Source organism: Pelobates fuscus, chromosome 11 (genome assembly GCF_036172605.1).
Source record: "Pelobates fuscus isolate aPelFus1 chromosome 11, aPelFus1.pri, whole genome shotgun sequence".
NCBI classification, from domain to species: domain Eukaryota; kingdom Metazoa; phylum Chordata; class Amphibia; order Anura; family Pelobatidae; genus Pelobates; species Pelobates fuscus.
In genome coordinates this window covers 108,086,320-108,112,956 of record NC_086327.1, presented here as the reverse complement: position 1 = coordinate 108,112,956, position 26,637 = coordinate 108,086,320, and the positions used below count along the sequence as shown (strand labels likewise).

Here is a 26,637-nt window from a genome sequence, read left to right as displayed (position 1 = left end):
AGGCAGCAGAGAGGTCAAGAAGAATTAGTATGGAGTAGTGGCCTTTGGATTTAGCTGCGATTAGGTCATTAGTAACTTTGATAAGAGCAGTCTCAGTAGAGTGGAGAGGGCCAAGGAGAGAGTTAGAATTAAGGCAAGTGAGACATACGGGTAAAGACAAGTCTTTCCAGAAGCTTTTAGGAAAAAGGAAGCAAGGATATGGGATGATAGTTAGAGGGGGAGGACGGGTCAAAATATGTTTTTTTCAGTATCATTACTACAGTGGCATGTTTAAGGTCAGCAGGGACAATGCCAGAAGAGCGAGAGCAGTTGAAGATGTGTGTTAAGAAAGGCACAAGACAAGGGGAGAGAGATCTGATAAGGTGAGATGGAACAGGGTCGAGCGGGCAAGTGGTGGGGTGAGAGGAAAGGAGAAGCGCAGCCACCTCTTGTTCGGTAGCTGGGGAGAAAGTCTGAAGGGTAGGAAAGGCATGACCGTGTGGTTGACAGAGAATGGCAAGGTGTTCAATCTTGTTGGTAAAGTAGCATGCAAAGCGATCGGCTGTAAGGGTAGTTTGGGGGGTGTTAAAGGTGTCAGAGACGCCTGGGATTGCGGGAGCATGAACTAATGAGAGGAAACGTATGACTGTTTGGCGAGGGCAAGGGCTGCGCTGTATGAACACAATAGGAATCTATAATGGAGATAGTGTGCCTGGGTGCGAGAAATATCAGTGTCTACACGCTTCATTTAGAATTTAAATCAATAGAAATTACTTTCATGAATCTTTTTTTAGACCTAAAAGGGAACTTCTTTGTAAAAGGTTGAGAAACACTGTTGTGCACAATAGGAAGTTAAAACTCTGTTTGAGTACAGTTATGTAACACTAGATGGAGTTATATGGAAGAAGGCTGAAAATCTAAGAATTGTAAGCAAAATTACAAAAAGCCATATTTTAAAGGGACACTATAGTTACCAGAACAAGTACAGAATAAAGGAACACTATAGTGTCAGGAATAGAATAATGTATTCCTGACACTATAGGTTTAAAATAGCCGTATAAGTGTCTGGCTCCCCTTACCCCGATTAAAAATGGTGATTTACTCACTTTATTTCTTTGCCGCAAGGGTCTACTTGTGGCTGTTCCTGCTTCACCTCCTTGGCTTGAGATCAACAGATTTGGTGATCTCTGCCAATCTAATGCTCACCCGTAGAAATGCATTGGGAGGCTATTGCACATGCATGGCAAAATGCTCCACTGGCGCCAATCCGCATTGAATCAATGCATCTCTTTGGGGAGCATTCAGCATTCCCATGCAGAGTGTGTAGACGCTGAACATTATACAGCACTGAACTAGGAAACTCTCTGACTCTCTGAAAAGGCAGTGTTTACATTGAAAAGCCTGTAGAGACATGCTGTAGACACCATAACCATTACATTAAGCTGGTGACTATAGTGTCCCTTTAATGCTTCAGCTGCAGTATCTCAGAGTGGTAGGTATGACTACGTCAGCTAAACTCTTCCAGTAGTTAATTACCATTAAGTTAAGTATCAATATCTAAAACCCCGTACATAATTGAAAACTAGAAACAGCTGAATGTAGCTCTCGTAAATAGAAAATACTGATAATACTTTTGTTGATGGCTTGGTTTCCCTTAAGAATGTGATAACCATTGGTCAGTTTTTGGTCTACAACTCCCAGTAAGTATTTACCAACTAAAACACACCAGGTGACTGGTGAAAACTGCTCTTCATAATTTGACTACTACGTTCTGATCAAATTTCTGGCAGATGTACAGATAAAAATAAGTTTACATAAAAATCGATTCTTCTTATTCAGTCTGCGTGCTATTGGTCGGCATTATGCACCTTGTGAACTATACATTAATCATGTTATAATCTCCAAAAACCTGGGGCGTTTCATCCTAGTGCCAAGTACACTGGCCAGTGCTACATTAGTAAAATAGATATATGTACACTTATTTAGCTGCCTGTTGTTTTTAATAGTATTCTATTAGAAGATTAAACCTAGATTAATGTATACATGTTTGTATTAGAAACAAAATCTTATACTCTTATATAGACATGCCAGCAGTAAATTGTGCTGTCTGCCATTTAATATAATACTCAGGGCCACTCTATAAAGAAATGTTAATGGCGAATTTTATTTTTATTTTTTTTCCACCAGTGCTTTCTCTCCATATAATAGGGTCTTGAAAGATGGATGTTGAAAAGGTTAATTCTTATGTTTGCACATCTCCTTACTGGCAGTGTACTTTAATAGCCTCATTATGTCCGTCCAGACTTGGAATGCTCGTGTGCCCTGTCTGATAAAAGTATTTCCTCCTTGTGTTGTGTAAGCATTCTTGCACTATAGTTCTCTGACCCCGGCAAAGGTAATTATAGCGACTGCATGCAAGTTTTTAAAGAATGATGTGTATATGATCTGAGTAATTGGGGATTGCAAGGAATTTACTAGGTATACTAGGATTGATGCCCTAGGTGTTCGGGTTTTCAGGAGAACGTTCAGCTTCCTGGTCTGTGATCCTCCCTGTTTGCTAGCATAATAAGTGACGAGATCACTGTGTGCTTTCCCCACCTGACTCAAGCAGCCCTACTCCTCCTACTGGGCAGGCCTTCTGTGTGCAATATAGTTTGCATGACTTAAGATGCTGTCACTTCTGTGGTTGCTGAGTACCTGAACAAACCAGTATAGAAAGACCTGCTTTGCATGCTTCTTCCTGCAAAACGTTATATGTCAGATCCCGGGGGATAGACCTGAGTACACCTTCTGCACTGAGGACTTCATTACAGCTTTGTCTGCAATCATTTTAACGTTTCTGGTAAAAAGTGGTACATGTGACTGGCATGGCAGAATTTTGTGCAGAAACAAGGCAAACCTTGCTCTGCTCTCATGGACTTCTAAGATTTGGATCCATGTGCGTCTTTTATCACATTAGTTACTGGGACAATCATATTTAGCACCTACTAATTGGGAAATGACTTAAAGCAATTTTTATCTCCAGGCATTTTTTTTTTTTTTTTTTTTTACCTCTGCCTTTTATCACTTTTCACTTGGGAAAAATTGAAAGATAGCCCATGCCAAAATTTATTTATTTATTTATTTTGCAAGATCTCTGTCAATAATGTTGCACCGACAGCCCAGCCATCTCTGAATGTAGAGTTCGTCATCCAGTTCATTAGAGAATTCAGGCAATTTTATGCAGAGCACCATGAAGATTTTTGACAGATTGCAGCCAAAGAATATTCCAAAGAATACCTGCCAATGGTTTGTATCAAGCAAGGCCACCCAATGCCCTAGGACATTGTTTTGCTTTATCAGCTTTGATCAGAATACAATGTGAGCCAATGTGTTGAATTCAAAAGCGGAATACACAGTTCCCGGGGCACCGGTCCAAGCTTGTGCTTGCCCGGCCCACTTTGCTGCTTATTCTGCATAGCCGATAACATTTGATTTAAAAAGAACTTGAACTGCTGGAAGGGATGGGCCGCAATGTTTGTATACAGTTTTTTATGTGTGTCTGCGTTTTTATAAAAAAAAAGTGGGTTTATATGTTAATTAATTCAGCAGAATTGTGATCCGGGCATTTTTTTTATCCATGCTATTTTTACACGAATCAGACTGTTTGCATGACATAGTTTTGCTATAATTGCATTTTTGTTATTTCAAACTGCAGAACAAAACTATGCTTAACGTGGTTTTGAATCTGGCACAAACCTTTGTATGTCCTAGCGTAGACAATCGAACATTAATGCATCCAGACCTCATAGATCTGTGTAACTCAGTCTTGTTTGTAACTCGCTCGCATTTCAAGATTTCCCTGTGAGTTATCCTCCCCTCTGTAGTTTGGGCATTCCATTTTTTTTTTTTTTTTTTTTGGAGGGACCTATGAAGTTAATAGCTTCCTTTAAATCCCCTGCTGTTTTTCCCCAGTAATCTGTATTGTACGGATGAATGTTATTTCAATGCGGACCCTTTAGTATACTTGCAGATGCTCTGTTGTAATGCTATGGCTTTTGGTGCTGGTATGAATGCTCTGCTGACAATTTGTAGTATATCTAAAAGCATCATAGCACATAGAACTATATAACGTGAACTTTTTAGACCTGTGAACATATTAATCCATCGTGTGATATAGTGTTACTGTTTGATAGGATACGCCACTGCTATGATATTCATTCATCAGTTTGATAGGAGTTTGTCAAGTCAGTATTAATGTCTTATTGCAATGATCCCCCACGCATCCTCCGTACTCCAGGTAGGTCAAAGTGGGGAATTCCTTTAATCCTGAAACATTGTAGGGAGTTTGGGGTCTAGTTTGGAACCCACTGCTTTCTTACATCATCTGTTATCAAGGAGAGGGCATTGATTTTAAATTAGAAATGGGGATCTAGTGATACTGTTGATGTAACAGTGTACACATATCTGTGTTTGATGTTTTGAAAGGTACATTATGGCTGATATTTTTTATTTATTTTGCATAGAGCGTTTCTTTACGCTTTTCTTCCAAAACAATGGCATTGTTCGTAGCGAAATGACCTGGTCAGTTCTCCGTAATCCTTAAGGTTGTAGTAGAAACCTGTAACCCTAGTTCACCCCTTTTGGTTGGGTCCACTAAACAGCTACTTGAGGCATGTCACACGATGGAGACAGCAATTGCTGTAAGAAAATCTATCCACAGATCTAAGCACAACGCAGTTTGTTAAATAAAACCCCTGGGGCCCCGGAGTTGTGTGTTGGTTAGAAGTTTTCTGTTTGTTTTTCTCAGATATAACACTGGTGTATTTCTTTTCTGCCTTGCTATAGCCAGGAGATTCTTTATTTTAATTGTGCTGCTATACCGATGACTTTTTATACGCTGTCCCGTATTGCATGGTACCTTTCAGGCTTGTGTAATCTTAGTATGTGTATAATGACATGTACATGGATTGATATAGAACAGTCTGTAATTGCGAACACTCACTGCTTGTATGATATAAACTCAGGTTAAAGGCTTTGTTTAGAACAACAGGTAGTGTTGGATTGTCAGATTGCATTCCTAAAGGGATTAGGATAGGGAAATTAGATATAGGGTTGTCTGGGAATGATTGGAGTTTGTGTCTCAGCACATTTAACCGGATTTGACAAATGCTATGGCTCCAAGCATGTTACTGTCTTCACTGGTGTATTTGTAATTTTTATAATGTAAATAAGTTTTTAATGGTATGGAACATTATTAAAACAATAAATAAATAAAAAAGCGTTCTACAAAAATGCCTGACTAATTAGGACAGTGTGTCTGAACACCTTAGAGTACATCTGTGGCTTGGGGCATATCGGTTGTAGATATCAACATCCAGGATTTTATACAAAGCAAATGTAGCAACAAGTGTCAAAATAGATCAATGGCTATCTTGTACATAGTGCCTACAGAAAAAAACAACAAAAAAAAACTTTGCAACTATGAAGCTTTATTTATTTATACTCAAGAGGTGACGCTAGATGCAACTTGCATTATTTGTAATTGATTTACATAGCAGCTGTCCCTTTTATCATACGCGTTATCTGCTCCTGTTTGTGACATGGAGTGCAGATTTTTAAATCCGCAATTGTTACACAATGCAGACAGATTTTTTGTGTGAAATCTAAATGATAAACCATTTGCATTCCCAGCATGGGGGGTATTTACTTGGACAAACGCACATTGAGCAGTTATACATTGAAATAAACATTTCCACGCTGGAATGTGAGTTACAGACTGGAAGGAAAGCACATGGGTGGCCAGGTTATATGTATAATATACCCTCCATCTGGACTTGAGAAGCACTTTGCTTGTCTGGCTAATAACCTTATGTTTGATAAACAAGCAATTAATATAGAAGTTAAACACATCATGTTCGCATTTTGTTTACTGCAAAACATGTACTCCTTATATTTGTAGTTGCAAACCCATATCTTGCACATGTGCAAGTTTTACAGGCTAAATTCATGTTAATGGACTCTATTATCTAGTTGAACCTACAGGAGTTTGGTTTGAGTATAACATTGCTTGTAAACCAGCATTCAACCAATTGTTGTAGGACTACTACTCCCATGATGCTTTACCAACCTTAAGGACTTCTATTCTCCCCCCCCCCCCCCCCCCCCAAAAAAAAAACAAAAAAAAAAACATAACTGAATTGCGCACCTCCACATCCAATATATTGGTCTAATATTTGAAATTCAGTTTTTCAGTTTACTGTGTAACTTTGTGGTCCATATGTTTCGTGCATTCACCGCGCTTTTTGCCACAAATTTAGTCTTTGGCGTCTGCGTTTAGTGTTGTCACTTAGTTAACTGAATTTGTGTGAGGACGTCTGCATCAGCAAAGTACAGAGGAGCTGAGCTAAGCGTTTTCAGGCGAGATCCAAGATTCTCAATGTGTAAATATTTTGCCAAGATCTTCTGAAATGTAGTCACAACAGTGTTCTTTAAAACATGTGAGCTGATGGGTAGATATAATAATTCTGCTCCGTGCTGACATCTCGCAGACGTCTTTCCTCTTACTTACTCATTATACTCCTAAACTCTATATGCCATGGTAAATTAAATATGATATAGTGCAGTATGGAACATGGTCACGTTGGATAATGTCCCCAGCTCATATTTTGAGGCAACATACTGCTTGTTGTTCTGTATAATTATCTCTTTCGACAACCTGGCACTCCTAACCCCCATTGCAGCCTCTGGCCAGATCAATATGTATATATCTTCACTTGTTTGTGTGTGTGTACATTTATGGATATATCTAATTTGTTCATTCTTTGTGGCTGTCCATTTTCTCATCTTTCTTCTGTAGTTGGTATTAAGACCATCCCTATCTGATAGATTGAGAATAAGGAAGAGTTTAAGAGTGGAAAAAATGCACGCTGACTCTCCTGTATACATCCACCATTCCTTAATTCCCACATTATAGGATGTAACTCTCTCTTTTTAAACCTTGTGCGCAGAAAAAAATAACTTCATAAACAATCTTTACCCCCCACTTCCCTCTGTAGCATTGCTTTTATCATTCTAAAGATTCCGTTACTAAAGCACTATGGGGTGGGGAACCATAACAAACAACTTCTCTTCAATGTATTTAATTGGATTATGCACGTAATCGATTTCTCCAACCCTTGAGGTTAGCATGATCACAGTTGCTTAGGAAAAGAATACATATGTACAGTATAATTTTAAATTTCGTGGAGTTCTTTCCATCTCATAGTTTAATGTTGTGTAACGTCCAAGGGGGTAGATACTGTATGGCTGCTGTGGATAGATTTAAACCAGGGGTAGGCAACCTTTGGCACTCCAGATGTTGTGGACTGCATTCCCATGATGCTTTGCCAGTATTACTGCTTTAAGGGCATTATGGGAGATGTAGTCCACATCTGGAGTGCCAAAGGTTGCCTACCCCTGATTTAGACCATTGTTAACCATTTGTTTAGAAATACCTAAAGATATATTTAAGAAAGCATTGGCCACATTTTAGGACTTGTGATCTCTATTATTTGGTCTAAATGTAGGATTTACATAGTAAAGTGCCAAAGGCAAGAGACAGACCCTATTTGTCCCTTATGTCTCTCTTGTTCTAAGACCTCCAAGTGTTTGCCGTGTATTAGTGCATAACATGACTTCATAGCAATAAAACTCTCTATAATGTGCCTTCTGAACGATAATGTATTTTGAGATAGTCCATGTAAATAAGATACCTTTTGGTATTGTTCTAAAATAAATTTGCATTTATACCGATGTTCTAATTAAGTCAAGAAGTCACCTTATAATTTCCAAGAATAGTCCTGCCCCTGGCCACACCCTCTAAAATCAAACTATCCCTCTGTGACCATTTGAAATATTAGGGGCTATAATTGGAAGCTCTGTTTGTTCAGGAGCAGTATGTGTTGGGATAGTCTGTGTGCTAGATATGTGTTTGGGTATTTAACGATGGGCCTGCCACATACTAAAGCCTCACAGAATCCTTTTGAGAGGCCGTAAGCTCTCAGTTATAATATTCCTTAATGGAGGGCTGGCGAATGGGTAGAACTGCAAACCCCATGATGCTTTGCTAGCTTATACGTCTGCAACAGACATAAGATCTCTTGTAGTTTGTCTGTTTCCATTAATTATCACTTTTATGTTGGTTATGTATCAATTTTTTTTCTTTTTTCTTTCTTTCCATTTCCAGGCATATTCAGGACCCAGCGAGCCAGGTGCTAACTTGGAACAAACCACCAAAAAGCGTTTTGGTGATCAAAAAGGTCAGAGATGCCAGTCTACTGCAGCCTTTTAAAGAGCTCTGTGTTTTCCTCATTGAGGTAAGTCTCTTTTGGAAAAAAAATATCTGAATAATGTAACTTCTCAAGAGGTTGTTAGTCCCCATTTTATGTATTGTTTTTGGTTTGAGACTTCAACATCCTTGAACTGTTAGTTCTGAACTTCTTGAGTGTTTAAAGAATTGCATGGGGGAAAATCTCCAGTTTACCTATTTACAGCTTCTATTTTTATTTTAACTCTTTAAAAAACAATAAATATATACCGGTATATATAAATAATACTCTCCTTTTAAATTCTTCATGCAGCTGGGAATCCAATGTGTGACCTCATGCTTTCTGTTTTCATAATTTTTTGTGGTTCATTTAGGAAAAGGACATGATTGTTTATGTGGAAAAGAAAGTGCTGGAAGACCCGTCTATCATCAATGATGAGAACTTCGGACCAGTGAAGAAGAAATTTTGCACTTTTCGAGAAGGTAAAAGGGATAAGCACATATATCTCAAAGAACAGAATAATGACACATTTGGAATTGCAGTATGTATTTATTTTTTTCAAAGTAGCAGAAGAGGGAAAAAATTGGTTGGAGTTGGAGATTTGGAGATTTTTTTTAAAAAAAAAATTGAGTATTTTGGGGGGAAACCTTGTCAATTTTACTCCTTTTTTTTTTTTTTTTGTTATTTCTGGTTTTGTGATTAACCAGTCACAATTTACAAGCAAAATTACCTCAAGGTTCATTGAAAGTTGTTAGAAAAGTACAGTGGTTGGTGATGCCCTTAAGTGTTGCAGGAAAAGTTACGTAGGCTGAAAAGAGACATACGGACATCATGTTCAGCCTCTCTCACATTTGTTTTTGCTGTTAATCCAAAACAAGGCAAAAAAACTCCAGTCTGAACTCTTCTAATTTTGCAACAAAATAGGAAAAAAATCCTTCTAGACCCCAAAATGGCAGTCGGATATCTCCTTGGATCAAGAGGCTATTACCCCACAAATTAAAAATTATATGAATTATGACTATATGAATCATGATATGAATATTCTGTTTTTGCAAAAACTCTGAATTCCAGTGTCTGTTTAAAAATCTGAACAGACTCTGATAAAACCACCTCCTCATGCATTCCACTTCCTTATTGTTCTTACTGTAAAAATACCATTTCCTTTGCCTTAGACAAAATCTCTCTTCTTCCAGTCTAAATGCGTAACCTTGTGTCCTGTGTATAGTCCTGTTTAGAATTGGACTTTATCTAGACCCATTATTTCACGTAGGGGATAGGCTCCAAAATGATTCCTCTTAAAATAGTTTTTGTGTGCCAATTAAGTTTTATTTTATTTTATTTTTTTTATACCAGATTATGATGACATCTCCAATCAGATTGACTTCATTATTTGCCTTGGAGGGGACGGGACCTTACTGTATGCGTCATCTCTCTTTCAGGTCTGTTATATTCATCTGGTCATTAACCTGTCCAAAAAAGCTTCTGTAGACTTGATAATAGATCTACACCCGCAGTTTAACATTGTTTAGCTATAAAGATTTTAATGAACTGTGAAAGGAGGCTCAATTCACCAGGAAGCGTAGATTGTAACGAGAATTGGATCACTTTAAAGGGACATTCGGGGGCACCAATACAACTTAATTATATGCTGTATTTTTCGCATACTCAAATCTTCGTGCTGTTTGAGAAAGAAAACTGTGTGTTTTTATAAAAGCCTTCAGCATAATCATGTCTCCTTAGCCGCACCCTCTTGATCCAGGAAAAAAAAAAGTATATTATATATAGCAGCATATATATATATATGTACATAGTTCATCCAGTAACAACCCTGAGTGAACTCATGCAGCCTGCATTAGTAGGAGAGGACACCCAAACAGGTCTATACAGGTTTGTGTACCAAAGTAAGAATTCAAAGGGATTTTAAAATGCAAGGTAAAAATAGCTGAAATGGAAAAAACGCTGAGTCAGTTTGACTGCTCTGGCCTTAAATTTTAAATTCACTTTAAATTCTCACTGTAGTGAATGCCCAATAGTAAGCATATGGCTAGCTGTCTGTTGGTTTTCTTGCAAAACTAGAACCGAAATCTCATTTTGGGAGAATGTGTGTTACACAAAAAGTGCTTATAGTGCAGTTAGCAGCAGGATTCACCTTTATTCCACACACACACACACACACACACTGTAACAGACACAAATTGGTATACTCTAAACATATACCAAAAGTGGAGCGCTTTTTGTCTGGTTTTTTTCTGCTGTTTGGTTGTGGATTAAAGGATCACTATAGGGCCAGGAACACAAACATATATTCCTGACCCTATAGTGTTAACACCACCATTTAGCCCCCCTGGGCCCCTCATGCCTCCATAAATATAGTCAAAATCTTACTGTATTCAAGCCTGAAGCTGTAAATCTGCATGCTGTTAGACTCAGAAAAACAAGCAGTCTGCTGACATGTGGCAGCCTGATCCAATCACAGTGCTTCCCCATAGGATTGCCTGAGACTGACAAAGAGGCAGATCAGGGGCAGAGCTAGCACAATTCAAACACAGCCCTGGCCAATCAGCATCTCCTCATAGAGATGAATTGAATCAATGAATCTCTATGAGGAAAGTTCAGTGTCTGCATGCAGAGGGAGGAGATACTGAATCACATGATGCTGTGCACAGTGCTGCCCTGTGCTCTGCTGACAGCAGATCTGAGTGGATGGAGGCCTATCAACTCCGAAGTCCCTCTGGTTCACTCTGAGTGACTGCAACTGGAGGTGTTCCTAGCTTTTCAGAAAATACAGTGTTTACATGAGAGGCTGCAGGGAGCTATAGTTCTCACCTGAACAACCTCATTAAGCTGAAGTTGTTCAGGTGACTATAGTGTCCCTTTAAATATAGAAGTCTCTTTGTATGTTACACGTGGACAGAGTGTGTTAATAAAACAGACTGTTTATCAAAACTTTGTGTAAAGATATTCTAAATACCTTTTTTTTTAAACTTCATTTTCTTCAAACGTTCACTCGGATAGTAGTCCAGACAAGGTCAGTATTAGCAGTACTCCAATCATTCCGACAATAATCAGGACAAACCGCAGCAACCCTAGGATTTCAAACAACTTGTACTACATTCAGTGAAAAAGAAACAAAGAAAAAAACAAAAACATTCTTTAAAAAAAATATATATATATTTTTGAAGTTATATATAAGGAAAAGTAGGGACTACTTTTCTTTACATATAACCTGCAGGTTTACAAAAGTTATCAAAGAGCGGAGATTTAGTCATCCTTTGTCAACTTTTGTTATTGGTTGTCAGGCTCTTTCTGACCCCCAGGTAAGTTCTCGTTTAGTTTAGTTTTGTTGTATAGACGGGGGCCTGACATTGATAGGCTTAAAGGAACACTCCAAACGTTAAAACTGAACTTTGATTTTTAACGTTGGGAGTGTTCCTTTACGTCTGTCACGATTTGTCATCTACATGCTGCTCTGGTTACAAAATGCTTGTAATATACAATGGCACTTCTGTATTCAATGTACAGTCAAGCTGACATCAGTCAACAACACAGGTAGTGATATCCTTACTATATATCTGCCTGCGTGTCCTCTTATTCTACTGCAGGTTGCTGGTTTTTCGATTTACTCGTTACTGTTAGTGGCAGGCTTATGGTGCAGAATTCCAAAAACATTTTAATTACTTTGGAAAAACTAGAAGTACAAGCTAGCTTATTAATGAGACCAAAGCCTGTCAAATCATTCAAATAGTTTTGGAGCCTGGAGTGTCCCTTTAAGCAGAGAGTATAAAACCAGTTTGACCTGTTTAGGTACTGATGTTAAGGACCGTTTTAAGCTTGTAGGTGTAACTCTGTTCTGTATTGTTTCCAAGCGTTGCATAACTCGAAAGATTCACTTAATCCGGACACAGTTCTGCAATGGGCTCCAGTTGACAATTCAGTTCAAGAGTTTTACGCACTAAGCTCCTAAATTATATTGGATTAAAGCAAACTGCAAAATCTAGGCCAAAATGGCTCATATTTGATATTTTTGTCATAATTAGTTTAATCTTTTGGATTTCAGTCACTACAGTTTGCTCTTTTTGGGAAAAAAAAAACAACACTAAAGTGAGCCATTAACAGATTTATTATTATGATTTTCTTAAATTGGAAAATAAGTCCAAAAATAGCAAGTAGCAGAACCTACAGCTGTTTCACATAGCCTCGCATTAGCATTTTCAAGCAGTTAATCATAGTAATGGTTAGTTCTCTCTTTTTGTTACTGCACAGTTTCAGAATTCTAGATTGCATACCTTCCAACTGTCAGTATTTAGGAAGGACAGTCCCTATTTTGTGCCCAAATTCCTCTTTTTTTTTTTTTATTCCTCTTTTCTTTCCTAATGTCCCCCTTTTTCTAGGAGCTCCATGTTGCTGGTGTGGCTCAGTGTATAACTGAGCTCCAGAACAATAATATTCACAGTAATGTTTCAATAAATGTGAGTGAGTAAGATACATTGATCTTGGTGAGTAAGATACATTGATCTTGTTCTAAATTACATTTAACAGGAGACTACAGGCACCCAGACAACTTCATCAAAATGATGTTGTCTGGGTGCCATGCCCCCCTGTTTTGTCCTGCAAGGGAAATCCCTCAGACAGCCGCTAGAGGTGCTTCCTCCAAAATAGCTTATTATTGGGGCAGCGTTTTGTCCGCACATGTGCCTTAGCCTCCTATAAGGAAGCATTGGATTGGCTGAGATTGTTGATATCAATGTTTTCAGCCAAGGACTCCAGCACGGAGACGGGTAGCGGTCAGGAGCTAAACAGCCACCTGGGCACTATAGCTGAGGAGTATACATTTATATTCTTCATGCTCTAGTGTTCCTTTAAGTTAAATACATTGTTATCTGTAAGTAATCTAATGAGCAATTTCTCAGAACATCTCACACTGCTAAAATGAAAGTGTCCCTCTCTGTCCATTTGAAATGTTGGACGGTATGCTAGATTATTTCTTAGAGGTGATGCAGGTTCCAGCGTTTGGTGTATTTGTGCGCATGTACAGTATCCATCTCCCTCTAAAATTTGCAGCCATGAGTGTGTTTTATTAATGTTATATGAACAGACTAGTATTTTACATAGAACGATGCTTACTGGTTAAAATTAGAGTGCTAATCCAAAACTAGTCTTTGGAACTCTTAAGAAATGCAATCACACAGAGCCCCAAAATAAGAAGAAATAATGAATGCATGCTCTAATGATGAGCAGATTCACGTATAGATTACTTTTGAAAAAGTTGTGGCTTGTCTTTATTTTTGTTTTTTTGGTGTAGGTTTTTTATTTTATTTTTTTAATTGAATGTTGGGACCTTTTTTGATTTACATGACCCACCCAGTCCATTTTGACAACACCTGTCTCTCACAATATCCCTGACTCTGTTTTTTGAGTCATTGAATATTACAAGCCTCAAATTAACTAAAAGGATTCATAGAATCGTACTGCTCCCCTTCCCCTCCCCCTTCCCCCCCCGATTCAGTCACTTGAGTTATTTAATCACATAAATATTTCCCTGGCTAGAGGCTGCCAAGTATTTAGTTTGTTTGACCTGTGTGACACCCTGTGATAGCTCTGAGTTTTTCGGTACTCCTTGTCCAGCCTAGTACTCTGAAAGGCAGTGGATTTAGCTTAATTGTTAAAAACAAAATCATCTATATACACATAATCTACCTATAGAAATAATGTTAAATGTCCCTGGTTTTATGTTTAATTGGATAGGTACACAATGAATTGCATTCTTTCAACTATTTAATTGGTCACATTTTCTCTTAAAGGAAACTGTTCCAAGCAGGTCAGTTGAGCACAAAAAAAATCATAATTTTAATTAAATGGAAAAAAAAAATGCCTTCATCTAAATCTAATTTTTTTTAACCCCTCATGAACCTTTGATATTCTTTGTGCTCATAAGTTGGTAATATCTTTTTTTTTTTTTTTTTAAATATATATATTCTTTCACGGAATATCCATGTCCACACAGAGAATGACCTCACAGTATGAAGTCCAGTGCTAGGCCGAATTGTAAAGACAAGTTCTTTTTGCAATATATACATAGCAAGTTCACCGTGTTTCCTTTATTTTGAACATAAGATCTGCTTTGTTTCAATAATTGCATGCAGGTGACCAGAGACACAAAACTTGCGGGTTAAAAAAAAAAACAAAGAAAAAAAACAACACGTTTTAAAATCTTTTTGTTGGTCTTACACCAGTCCCTGACCTCTCAAGTTCACATGACGCATGACAAGTGTTAACTTAATTTCATGGGAAGGTATGCTTGACAAACCACAACATTGAAATCATTAATCCCCTCTAACTATCAAATCAAATCTTAGATTACTACCCAGGCAGAAAGTAAGAGCAATTACAACTCAGTGTTTGGGCAGACATTCCGTTTAGGGTGCCTACAAACTATGTCAGCACACTTACTGGTGTTCAGTGAGGGTTCCTGAAGCTCAACAAACTGTTTCTTCATCTTTCAGGATAGTGTCCCACCGGTGATGGCTTTTCATTTGGGCTCACTGGGTTTCCTCACACCCTTTAGCTTTGACAACTTCCAGACTCAAGTCACTCAGGTTATAGAAGGTAAGAAATCAAACCGCCAAACCCATCATATTGTACAGATTTTATATGTTATAGCTCCATTGGTTTCATTGCACTTTAAGCTGCTATTGTCTTAGTCTTTGTCTGTGAGCAATTTCTGCTCTGATTACTGAGACGGTTACTGTTTGTTATTCTAGGGTTCTGCTAAGAAGACCCAAGAACCTCTAATCTCTTTACTTTGTTCTTGTGAGACATGATCACGGAACACGGAACTCGAAACAAAACCTATTTTAATAATGAACTGTATAATCCGAACAATGTAATGATTTGTTTGTGATTTCACTATATATCTGTTTTTTTCGCAGCATAAAACAACACACATTGTTCCCTCCCTCTTTAGGAAGGGAAATTTAATTAAAAGTAACCATGAATTTAAATGCGTGAACTTGCACACAACATCAATATTAGTCACAAACTTGGTGAGCTGTCTTTAGAAGAAGGCTTGTAATCCATTGCTCCTAATTACCAGGAGAATGAAAAGATACAAGTCCCATTATATCCCCCTTCTACAATAAGACAAGCCAACCATCCCTGTGACTACTTCCGGATTGTTCGGAAGCACATGGGCTTAAGGAATTGCCAGAGCAATAGTGCCAGTTTCATGATTTGCAGATGTTAATGTATCTAGGTGTCTGTTTATAACCTTTAACTAGTCTCTTAGCATTGACTTTGTATTTATGATAGATATAATTGTTTTCAGCTTTTACTATTTCGGAGCGTCATGTATTGCTGTTTATTAGAGGCATGTTCTGTTCTGAGCATTATTTATAACCCAACCGTACGGTTTTACAATTGACTCTATTAAATTGTACGCAATCCGCATTGTGTTTTTGCGCAGGTAATGCAGCCCTTGTGTTACGCAGCAGGCTAAAAGTCAAAGTGGTGAAGGAGCACAAAGAAAAGAAATTTGTGATGCAGAACGGGGTGGAGGAAAACGGTCTTATTAAGCCAGAAAAGGAGTTGGGAAAGCAAACCAAGTATCAGGTAAATGTTGGTTCTCATATCTTCGGTGGGGTGTCCCTTCTCTGGTGCAGAAGAAGTGGTCACACCGGAAGGTCCCGGTTTAATTCCTTATACCAGGAGGTGCTTAATGCATAAAAAAATAGAAAGGGGAGGGGCCTGGCCGTCATGGAGAGCAGACATGCATAGCATGAGCGCCTCCAATAAGGCTCGATAACTCTGATTTTCTGGTGTGATGTCACCCTCAAAAGTAACTCTACCGACCCGTATCCTGTTCCTGCTTGTGGGGGCGCCTTCTGGAGCAAGTTTGAAGCCCTTCTCCAAAGCCTGAGGCCAGGAACTATATTACGGCCTACACGCCTGGCGGGCTTCGCGGAAGGGGGAAACAGCCGATATACTTCCTCGCATCATGTCTGACTAGTTGTACAAGTCGTTAAACTAACTATAAGCATATCTAGTTAAAAATAGTAAGCTAGTGTATGTTTTGAAAGTGCATTTACTCTACATGACCCAACACTGTCTTATAACGTTTGCTACTATGATGTTTGTTTGAGCTGTCGTGGCCATACACGCTTGTATGTAATCTTATGCACAACAAACATAAAACATTTAGGGGGAAAAAAGAAAATAGTAATGTATAAAATATAATTTACTGTTTGGAAGGGTAAACAAGCAGGTGATATAGTGAATTCTGTTTTAATTTTATATAATCTTATTACTGAGATTTCGCATAATATTGTGAAATCATCTTTTCTTTCCATTAAAGGACCACTCTAGGCACCCAGACCACTTCAGCTTAATGAAGTGGTCTGGGTGCCAGGTCCAGCTAGGGTTAACCCATTTTTTTTTATAAACATAGCAGTTTCAGAGAAACTGCTATGTTTATAAATGGGTTAATCCAGCCCTCAAAGCCTCTAGTGGCTGTCTCATTGATAGCCGCTAGAGGCGCTTGCGTGATTCTCACTGTGAAAATCACAGTGAGCGCACGCAAGCTTCCATAGGAAAGCATTGATAATGCTTTCCTATGAGACCGGCTGAATGTGCGCGCAGCTCTTGCCGCGTGTGCGCATTCAGCCGAATGGGAGGAGAGGAGGATCGGAGGAGAAGAGCTCCCCGCCCGGCGCTGGAGAAAGGTAAGTTTTAACCCCTTTCCTCTCCCCAGAGCCCGGCGGGAGAGGGTCCCTGAGGGTGGGGGCACCCTCAGGGCACTATAGGGCCAGGAAAACTAGTATGTTTTCCTGGCACTATAGTGGTCCTTTAATACATAGGAATCTGTCTTTATGGGACATTTTTAGCTGCAATTTTTTGGGGTTGGTGGTGATAACTTAATATTTATGTTTATGTTCAGTGTACCACATCATACTTGTGTATTTTATACCATAGATCTCAGACTCTAAAACGAAGTGGCGCACGTGAAAATCTGACATATAAAAGTTGTTTGAGTTAAATGGCAGTATTGTCACTCATATATATTTATAAACACCAGTTTCTTGACAATGTAATTTGGAGGTTTGTTTTTTCCATCTTGTTGTGCTGGTTATAGTTCCAGGAGGGCTCTGGGCTCTTTAAGGGTAAGTAGGCAAATAATTTGCAAATGTTTGACAACTTACTTGGAGTCAACCTGGCACAGCCTCTTGTGGAGCAAGAAACAGGCCAGCTCAATGCAGATAGCCCTTGGCTGCACAAGAGGTGACCAGCACTCAGGGGCCCCAGCTGACTTGTCAAACTGATAGCAAACGGTTTGACCACTCGCCTTGAGGACAAACCACCACAATGATCTTATTATAGTGCTTGGAGTGTTCCTTTAAAGTTTGAAAATAGAAACCGATTGTAGAGTTTGATGATGTCACATAGCACAATCCTGTGTGAAGTTTACACTCACAAACATACCTGCAGTAACTGTTATCACCTGTTAATGTGGTCACTGGAGTGGAATCTCCCTGGACTTGACAGACAATGATGGCAAACAGACCAAAAGACCAAGACCAGGGATCTCCAACCTTGGTGTCCCAGTTGTTGGAGTTCAGGTTTCATAATTCCTTGATAGTCAAAGACTCTTCTCATCAGCTGCTAGTCATGCAAAAGTTAATTTTAGTAAATTAACATTGTTGTAATTGTCAAGTAGAATGGGTTATGACATACCTGTATGGTTTATTAACTATTAACATTTTTGGGTTTTTTGATCACAGGTCTTGAATGAAGTGGTGGTGGACAGAGGGCCATCTTCATATCTCTCCAACGTTGATGTCTTCCTAGATGGACACCTCATAACTACAGTGCAAGGAGATGGTGAGTAGATGAAAATGTGACGGAGTTCCTTTACTCTGACTGATTACCTCGGCCAAAGTTTCTCTATCACTGGTGTAGAATCGCAGAAGTTATTATAGCTCTTCCCCAAACATCAGCCAAGGCTTCATGAAGGGGTAAAACCAACACACTGTTTTGGCACAACTTGCATGTATTAATGGCAACATTGTTAACAGGGGGGTCATCAACAGTAACAATGGGTCCCCTCCCTGGTGTCTCTGTGTTTGGGGGATAACTCTGGAATGATTTTATTAACTTAGACAACAGGACGCCATATAATGATAACCCCGAAACATAGATTTTCTTGTACACAATAGCGACATGTTATATGTCCCCAGACAGTGCTAGCTCCCAAGAGTAAAATGTCCAAAACGCGCCCGGGTCCGAGGTACCCAGACTAAGTAATCATTGTGTAAAGTTTGACCGGGCTGTGGCTAACCTCCAGTCAGACTCAGACTTCCAGGCTGCTGCCAGGTAAGTGCCAGTCAAACAGAACAAGTCTCTCCATCTTCACGGAAGGAAGCTCTCCCTAACGTTCAATGTTTTATCTTAGCCCTCTACCTCCCCTTTAATTAGCACTTTCATGGGTGTGCAGGGCAAGAAAAGTGTAAGATGCAAGTTGTACCGGACAGTCACCATTGTCCCTAGCAAAGTTACAATTCCAGACAGGTGGTAAGCATTTGCCACTGATGGGGCTGCGGCTACGTGAGGGAGGTGTTACCACAAGAGAGAAAGAGAAGGAGGCTGATTATAAACTCTTTTGAGGGTTTCCTCGAGTCCTGCAGCAGTTGTTAGAGCATGCACGGTCACGGATGATTGGAATTATTTGCCATAGTTCTGTAATGTTATTAAATATTTTTTTGTAGTAAGTCTTGAAATGTTTAGTGTCTGATAATAATACATTTTATGGTTTGCTATATGTGCGATATATTTGGATAATATTGCAAACCAAGATAGCGGTAATTAACAATTTTGTTTTAAACCAACCAACAGCTCTATGTACCTTGTACTCTGTTATCACAGAGTTAGTAGAAAACCAAGACATTCACTATCATTATTTTTAAATGGTGTAAACATGTATCGCTGAAGTATATTAAAGGAACACAAACATGTATTCCTGACCCTATAGTGTTTAATTTACCTTGCCCCCACTTAGCCCCCTTAAAAGTTAATAAAACGTACCTTATTTCCAGCGCCACGCGGGCCGCCCCCTTGGTGACATCATCAGAATTGCCGATTTTTAGCCAATCATTGGATTGGCTAAAATTGGCAAGGGGCGGGGCTAAACATTGTTTTGGCCAATCACCATCTCCTCCTAAAGATGCATTGAATCAATGCATCTCTATGAGGGAAATGTAGCGTCCCCATGCTGAGCTTGGAGACGCTGAACGTCAGTGCTGGCTACTGTGCAGCACTGCCCTAGGAAGCATCTCCAGTGGCCATCTGAGGAGTGGCAACTTGGAGGTGTCCCTAGAGGCAATGTAAACACTGCCTTTTCTCTTAAAAGGCAGTGTTTACATGAAAATGCCTGAAGGGAGCTATTATACTGACCAGAACAACTACATTAAGCTGTAGTTGTTTTGGTGGCTATAGTGTCCCTTTAATTTCCAAGTTAGTGGATCACACATTAAATCAAGGTTATATTTCAGTATTTTTATTAGTCATTCAGAAATACAAATCTCTGTAATTTTGTTCCCAATATCCTCCACCAAGTACAATGTTCATTGTCCATTCCAGACGGCAATCTTCATCAATTTCCTGCTTATTTCTTTCATACCCTCATCCCAATTACAGCTGCAGCTTTAGAGCCTGTTTTTTTTAAATTTCTTTAAGGGTATAGTGTTTTTTTGTTTTTTTTTTTATAATTCTTTATTTTTGTTGTGCAGGTGAGTACATAGGATAGTCATACACCACAACAGCGTGCATTTATATTTGAACATAGATAGGTGAAACAGTGGCATAGAGAATTTGCACATATTTTGTCTTGAAGAGCATAATGATAAGCTAGGCAGTTATGTCGGAACTATAATAAACAGTTTGCTAAGTAACTCGCTTGTTTAAGTAGTAAACAGTAGAGGGTCTGACAGCTAATTCTGTCTCAGGGTATAGGTTTTAACCTTTTTTTTTCTTTTTCTTTCAGGGGTTATCGTATCTACACCCACAGGCAGCACTGCATATGCTGCTGCAGCAGGAGCATCCATGATCCACCCCAACGTCCCTGCCATCATGATAACCCCCATTTGTCCTCATTCCCTCTCTTTCCGACCAATCGTGGTCCCTGCCGGAGTAGAGTTAAAGGTGAGCAGCTGATTTGAACAATTAGGCCCTGTATTAATGATACTTTTCATCTGATTGGTTGGAGGCAAATACAGCCCTGCACTTTGCTGTATAAGGTGAAGTAAATTTCTTGATCTCCTTACAAGGAAGTTTGCAGAACATTTTTTTAGCTAATCCATGATCTTTTATTCTAACGTGTGGGAGGTGCAGTGCCATGCGTACATATATCGCCTGTGATTTAGGGTTCAGTGATGTAGGCTAGTGTAGTAATGCAGCGAACACTTGCGTTGCCTTCAGTAAATAGTCTATTTCCTGTAGCAATATGGAGATGGTCGGTTTGTTTCCCCCCTAACCCCCTGCAAAACATATTTATTTTTCAAAATCCGAATAACTTGCATAATGTGTGTTTTAGCTGTGTCTGAAGCTTGTCCTAGGTGTTTCTCTTTAAATTGATTCATAAAGTTTGTCCTGTAGATTTTAGATATCGTTTTGATGTTTGTTTTTAACTAGCCTTCAAAGATCAAATTAGTATTATTATTTTTTTTAATAAATAAATAAAAATAGGAAGCATGAGTTCAATTCTTGTGGGTATCTTTTGTTTTCTCCTCATGTAGGAGTAGGCAAAGGGGTTGAGGCATATTTGTCATTTCTGCTTCCCCAACTTGCTTGTTTTGTTCCAGACTGTTAGGTTTCTTTTATTTATTTAAAGAACTATTTATTTTCAGATCATGTTATCTCCTGAGGCTCGCAACACTGCATGGGTATCATTTGACGGGAGAAAGAGGCAAGAAATCTGCCACGGAGACAGGTGAGGAGTTGACAGTAATCTATATTTAGGCAACAATTTAAAACCTGATTAAATATATTTTAAAGCTGTATTTCTGGCAATATTGCTTCCCCACCCACGGTGGAAAATAAATGGTTAAAATCACTTTATTTACTTACCTAATCCCAGAGCAGATGTCCCTCGGCGCTGGGTCGGGGCTCTGCCACCTCCGACTTTGCGTGATTTGGAGGGGGGCTAATATGCATGCGCAGCAAGTGCTATGCACGCATGTGGCCCTCCCTACAGGAAAACATTGAATTAATGCTTTCCGATGGGGAAATGGCTGACAGTGTTCTCATACAGACTTCGTGCTGCTATGTAAACATTGAAGTTTCTCTGTTTTACATTGCAGCGCTTATTTCAATAGGGACACAGGGTGGTCTAGCTGAAGTGATCTGGGTGCTTGTAGTGGCCCTTTAAAGATTCCTTCCTCTAAAACTATTTGATTTAAAACAATTTAGTGTATAGATACTTGCTAATTGCTTATTTTAGAATCTTTCACAAGGAAAGAAGCAGTTAGTCCATCTAGTCTGAATAAAATGTAAAAAAAATAATCATTTATGGTTTAAACATTTAAGTGCTTTAAGTTTTTCATTTTCTTAAAACTTGGTCATTAAATGATTAGCTTCCATTAAACTAAGAATCCTGCGCACAGCCTCCAGTTATTACATAGAAAAAAGGAGAGACCACTAGCCTATATCATTCAATAGTTTTCAATGACATATTTATTTTCAGTTTGTAATTGTTGGTAAAAAAAATCCTTTACAAATAAGTCCTATCTCATTTACAAGTTGCACTACAACGGTTTCCATAATGTCACATGCTCATATAGATCCGACTTCAGGTGGCAGTTGCTAATTTGTTAGACCAGGGGTTTCCAAACTTTAGCTCTCCAGATGTTGAACTACAACGTCCATGATTCCCTGGCTATCTATTTCATTCAAAGAATAATGGTAGTTAAAGCTCAGCAACATCTGGAGGTCCCGGGTTCAGAGAACCCTGTGTTAGACTATGGTGGACCATGATGCGACCGTGAGTAGTTACTTTCCACCTCTACTGTAACATCATTGCTTCCACCCTGTGATAGATTTGAATGATGGGTGTGTTTATATATACAATGTTTTTGCAATTTACTTTTGTTATAAGACACTGTACAGGTAGAGAGGTACATGGAACCTCTTCATACTATCCATAAGTTGATGCAAGCATTACAAGTATGATTCTCGGAGTGTCCTTTAAACTGGTAGCTATAGTTTTACTGCCATGTAAAATGAGTTGCACTGGCCAAACCATTCCACATTTAAAGGACCCCTAAAGTCATTCAGAGCACTTCTTCTCAGTAAAGTGGTTTTGGTGCAGTAGCCCTCTTGTATTAACCCTATTATACTGTGTCTTACAGTTAATATGCCCTGTGAAAAAATACATAAGGAAATGCATGCAAGTTTTCATTTGGGGTTTATACCGCGAGATATTATACCTACCTCTGAAATTTTGTATCTCATTTCTAACTAAGGTGTCACCTTCTCTCGTTCCAGTATTAGCATCACTACCTCTTGTTACCCAGTCCCTTCCATCTGCTTCCGGGACCCAATCAATGATTGGTTTGACAGCTTGGCAGAGTGTTTACATTGGAACGTTCGAAAGAAACAAAACAATTTCACATTGGATGAGGAAGAATTCTGAAGCTGACCATGTTTTCATACTGTGTTGCTTACAGTGGACGAGCCACGCCTGTTTTCTCTTACTCCAGTCTTTCCGATTCATGTGCACCCAATTTATGGACAAAAGACCAAACCCAGACAGAAGTGCGTTTGGAAAAACCAGCAACTGCAAAGTACTGGTCTACTGATAACCAGCTTCCTTTATTTATCAACTAGCGATATCTTTTAAGATTTAGAAAAAAAACAAAAACTTTATATTTGTGTTTTCATAGAAAATAAAATTGAAAATATTAACGTTATTGCTGCCAGAGGTGTTTGCAGTAGGTTGCAGAGCGTTGCGGACTCTCTGAGCACAAACTGGTTAAGTAGATTTGTTTACATTTTATAATTAAGTGTCTCACAACAGATAAATCATATAATGTATTTTTTGTTGTACTCTTTCTTCAAAAGCCTATTTTGTGACTTTACATATCAAAAGAATAGGATATTATAGGCTACCATTTTTACCCTTGTGTCTTTTGTTCAACCCAGCTTCATATCAAGAGCAAGGAGAGCCAACGCTAATTTAGGAGACCAATATGAATAGAAATCATACAATTTGAGTCCGTACTCTATTTTTCCATTGGCGTATCCATTAGTGAAGCAGGCCGGCCACCTGGACTTTGTGGGTTTTAAATAAACTTTGTCTCCAATATAGTGAAGCTGATTGATGTTTTACTGAGGTTTTTGAGCATTCCATTAGTGGAATTTTTAGAGACATTAGATCAATGATATCTGACTTTCACACTCGTATACAAATGTTTTTGAGATACATTGTCCCATGTGCACTGTAGAAAAAGTAATTTTTAAGTATCTGTAGTGCTAACGCTAGCAATCACCACATTAGATTATTTACATAGGAATTTATTTCACCTGTTTCATACCTCTTTTAAAACAGTGCTAGGAGGTTGAGTTTGGATTACAGTTTATGGAAAATACCAGTGGGTTAATGTGTTTTCTTCAAGTAGTAGTTCGGTTATTTAAAGTAGATGGCCAAGTATCTTTGATCTTGACCCATTATTGAACATCCACTAAAGTACATTGTTCTTTTGTATCATAAAACCAAATACCCTGCACCTGTGCAATGTTTCAAAATAACAAAGTATTTTCCAGAACTTCTCTGTATTCCTGTGTGTATCTCTACTGAAAAGATGTGTGGGCTCTAGCCCCTTCGCATAGGGAGAGGGGATCAGAGAAATAATAGCATTCGGGCGGGAGGGACAGAAGTTCTGAAAATGAAGTAACATTATAATATTTTGTAACTGAGACATAGGTTGGCTAATGAATTGTTAAGTTATTGCCTCTAAGAAGTTAAAAATGAATACACAGTGATGTGTTGGAAGAAGTGTAACAATTTAGTTTCGATGTTCGTTAAATTTGGAATGTCATTTGAAAACACGTTCCTTTAATTATCAGGAGCTAAATAACTCACAATGCTAAAATGTCATTTTCAACCCTGTCGATTACAACAAATCAAGTTTAAGCTCCTCTAAAACTCAGATAGCTAAAATAAAAAAAATCGCTCTTTTGAAATGCAAAGTCTCCAATCTGAGATATATATTCATTTTTTTGATGTAAAATGTTTATTGTAGATGTCTGGCAAGCAATAACTGTGCATTAGTAGGCATATCATTGCCATCTTTGTGGCCATACTCATGACAAAATTGTTGCAGAATGTGGTAAGAAGTAAGGTCTCCACAGAAACCGAGTGTCTCATGGTAATCGACCTTGTATTTTCATGCATGTTCATTTCTATCAAGATATTGGAATTACCAGGGATAATCAATAACATAGGACCTTTTACCTGGTTACCTGACTCGTCTCAAAAACGAGCCGTTAGCAAGTTCAAACTTGGGAGTACAAGTCCCACGTTAAGCCCTTTTTGCTAGAGAAGGCTCTTGACTAGACAGCATTATTTTAAAAGTGTGAATCTTTAGGAATTCAAAGTGAGTTTCAGATTTTAGGCCAAAAAAAACAAAAAAAAAATAATTGGAAAACTTCTCCAAGCCATTTGTTTTCACTTTAAATAACATATTGTAAAATATGAAATCTCTAATTTCCCAACTATTCACACTTTACTTTCGGTGGTTTGGATGACATTTTTGTACACATTGCTTTTAATTAATGTGGGGCTGGGAACATGACAAACTCACATGCGCTTCAAGATGAATGCTTTGCAATTAATGCACTATAGCTATCGTTCGGAGTGTTGCATATTTTAATTTTGAAACAACTGGGTTGACATTGAAGCAGTTTCTTTGCTTGCCTCAAATGTATTCCTTGTACTATAAAAGGTTTAGAAGTGCATTTTGTTTCTGGACAAACTGTAATTGTAGCACACCACACCATTTCTTTTGCCTTTTGCATTTTGTTTCTGGACAAGAAAGATGTCAACTCAGCTGAGTTACCGGTCTGGGAATGCTTGCTGTTACAAGGAAACCCTATTGTGTTTGAACTCCACCTCATCTAGATCATGCCGTAAACCATTCCTCCAGAATTGGCAACAGTCCAGGTTCTATTGGTATCCACATTTGAAGGGAATCTGGTAGTTCCTAACTCACGGACCATCAATGGCCCTAGAAGAATGGTTTGAGATCTCTACCTGCAGAGGTCTTTTTGACGTGATAATTGTGCTTCTCTTTTTTTAGTAGACGTGCACAAATCCTTTTCAGTTGCGACGACAACACATTTCTGTTAATCTATGCCCAAATGAATCAATTTTTCTGGAATTTACCTGTGCAGTCTTATAAAACTTCACAGGTAAAACCCAGACGGATCGATTTGTTACAGCATACATTAACAGGAACTTTAGTTGTCAGCCGCAACTGAAAAGGATTTGTGCCAAAGGATACTTTTTACGGCCGCATAATATTTTGATGGGAAACTGTCACTTCCCAGGAATTGTTATATATTATGTTTGCTTATCCCTTAAAAAAAAAAAAAAAAAAGTATTTGTGCAATGTGAAATATTAAATTAAATGTAAGAAATCCACACATCTTTATCCTGCAACTGGGTGCCTCCATCTTGGCTGTCTGGCAATCAATTTAGTAAGTTTTGTCTTTTGCACCTGGCAGCCATCGTTCAAAGAAGTGACACAACGTTTAGATTTATTCTTTTTTTTTTTGGCTGAGTTTGAACTGGATCATGATGTCATTTGCAAAATCTTTATATAAACTTAACACTTATTTGATTGGCTGCCCTATTTCTTTTAACATAAATTATAGGTGACTTTAAATGGCTTACATTATTTCCCTAGTAGCATCATAACTTGTATAATTGGTTAAAAAAAAAAAAATTGCGAAAAATAGAAAACTCCTGCCCACCTGGTCTTCAAATGAGGAAAACCATTACAGTTCTCAAACGTCATGAGTAAATCAAGATTGTCTAGAATTAGAAGTTAATTTCAGATGTTAGGCTAAATTACTCAAAGTGGGAAAAACGTTGCTGCGTTTGTTTTCTTTTCAGCTATTTTAGCTCAGCGTTTTAAGTTCACAAATTAGTGAAAACCCCTAATCGTATTGCAGATCCTTATTAATATCCTTGAAATCATCATCAGTTAGCAAAAGTAAGTTCTGAATAATGCTGATATGTTACTGAAGATCATAAAAACATCTGCTCCATACCAGACTTTGGGGTCCATGAGTTAGGCAATAACTAGTGTGTATCCATAAAACA

The 26,637-nt window shown here is 38.4% G+C and overlaps 1 protein-coding gene across 4 annotated transcripts in view; it reads left to right on the top strand.

Moving 5' to 3' along the window:
* The window catches only part of NADK (NAD kinase), a 110,147-nt gene extending 86,071 nt beyond the window's left edge, over positions 1-24,076 (top strand). For 3 of the 4 annotated variants that reach the window (XM_063436388.1, XM_063436386.1, XM_063436387.1), the window contains exons 4-12: positions 8,186-8,315; positions 8,641-8,749; positions 9,621-9,706; positions 14,771-14,873; positions 15,730-15,875; positions 18,041-18,140; positions 20,299-20,456; positions 21,161-21,243; positions 22,797-24,076. In XM_063436388.1, the coding sequence (XP_063292458.1) occupies positions 8,186-8,315; positions 8,641-8,749; positions 9,621-9,706; positions 14,771-14,873; positions 15,730-15,875; positions 18,041-18,140; positions 20,299-20,456; positions 21,161-21,243; positions 22,797-22,944 (1,063 nt within the window). In that variant the 3' untranslated portion in view covers positions 22,945-24,076. Of the gene's footprint in view, positions 1-2,665; positions 3,268-8,185; positions 8,316-8,640; positions 8,750-9,620; positions 9,707-14,770; positions 14,874-15,729; positions 15,876-18,040; positions 18,141-20,298; positions 20,457-21,160; positions 21,244-22,796 lie in introns of those variants that run through there. The other variant, XM_063436389.1, reaches the window with a different exon arrangement.
* The last annotated feature ends 2,561 nt before the right edge of the window (positions 24,077-26,637 follow it).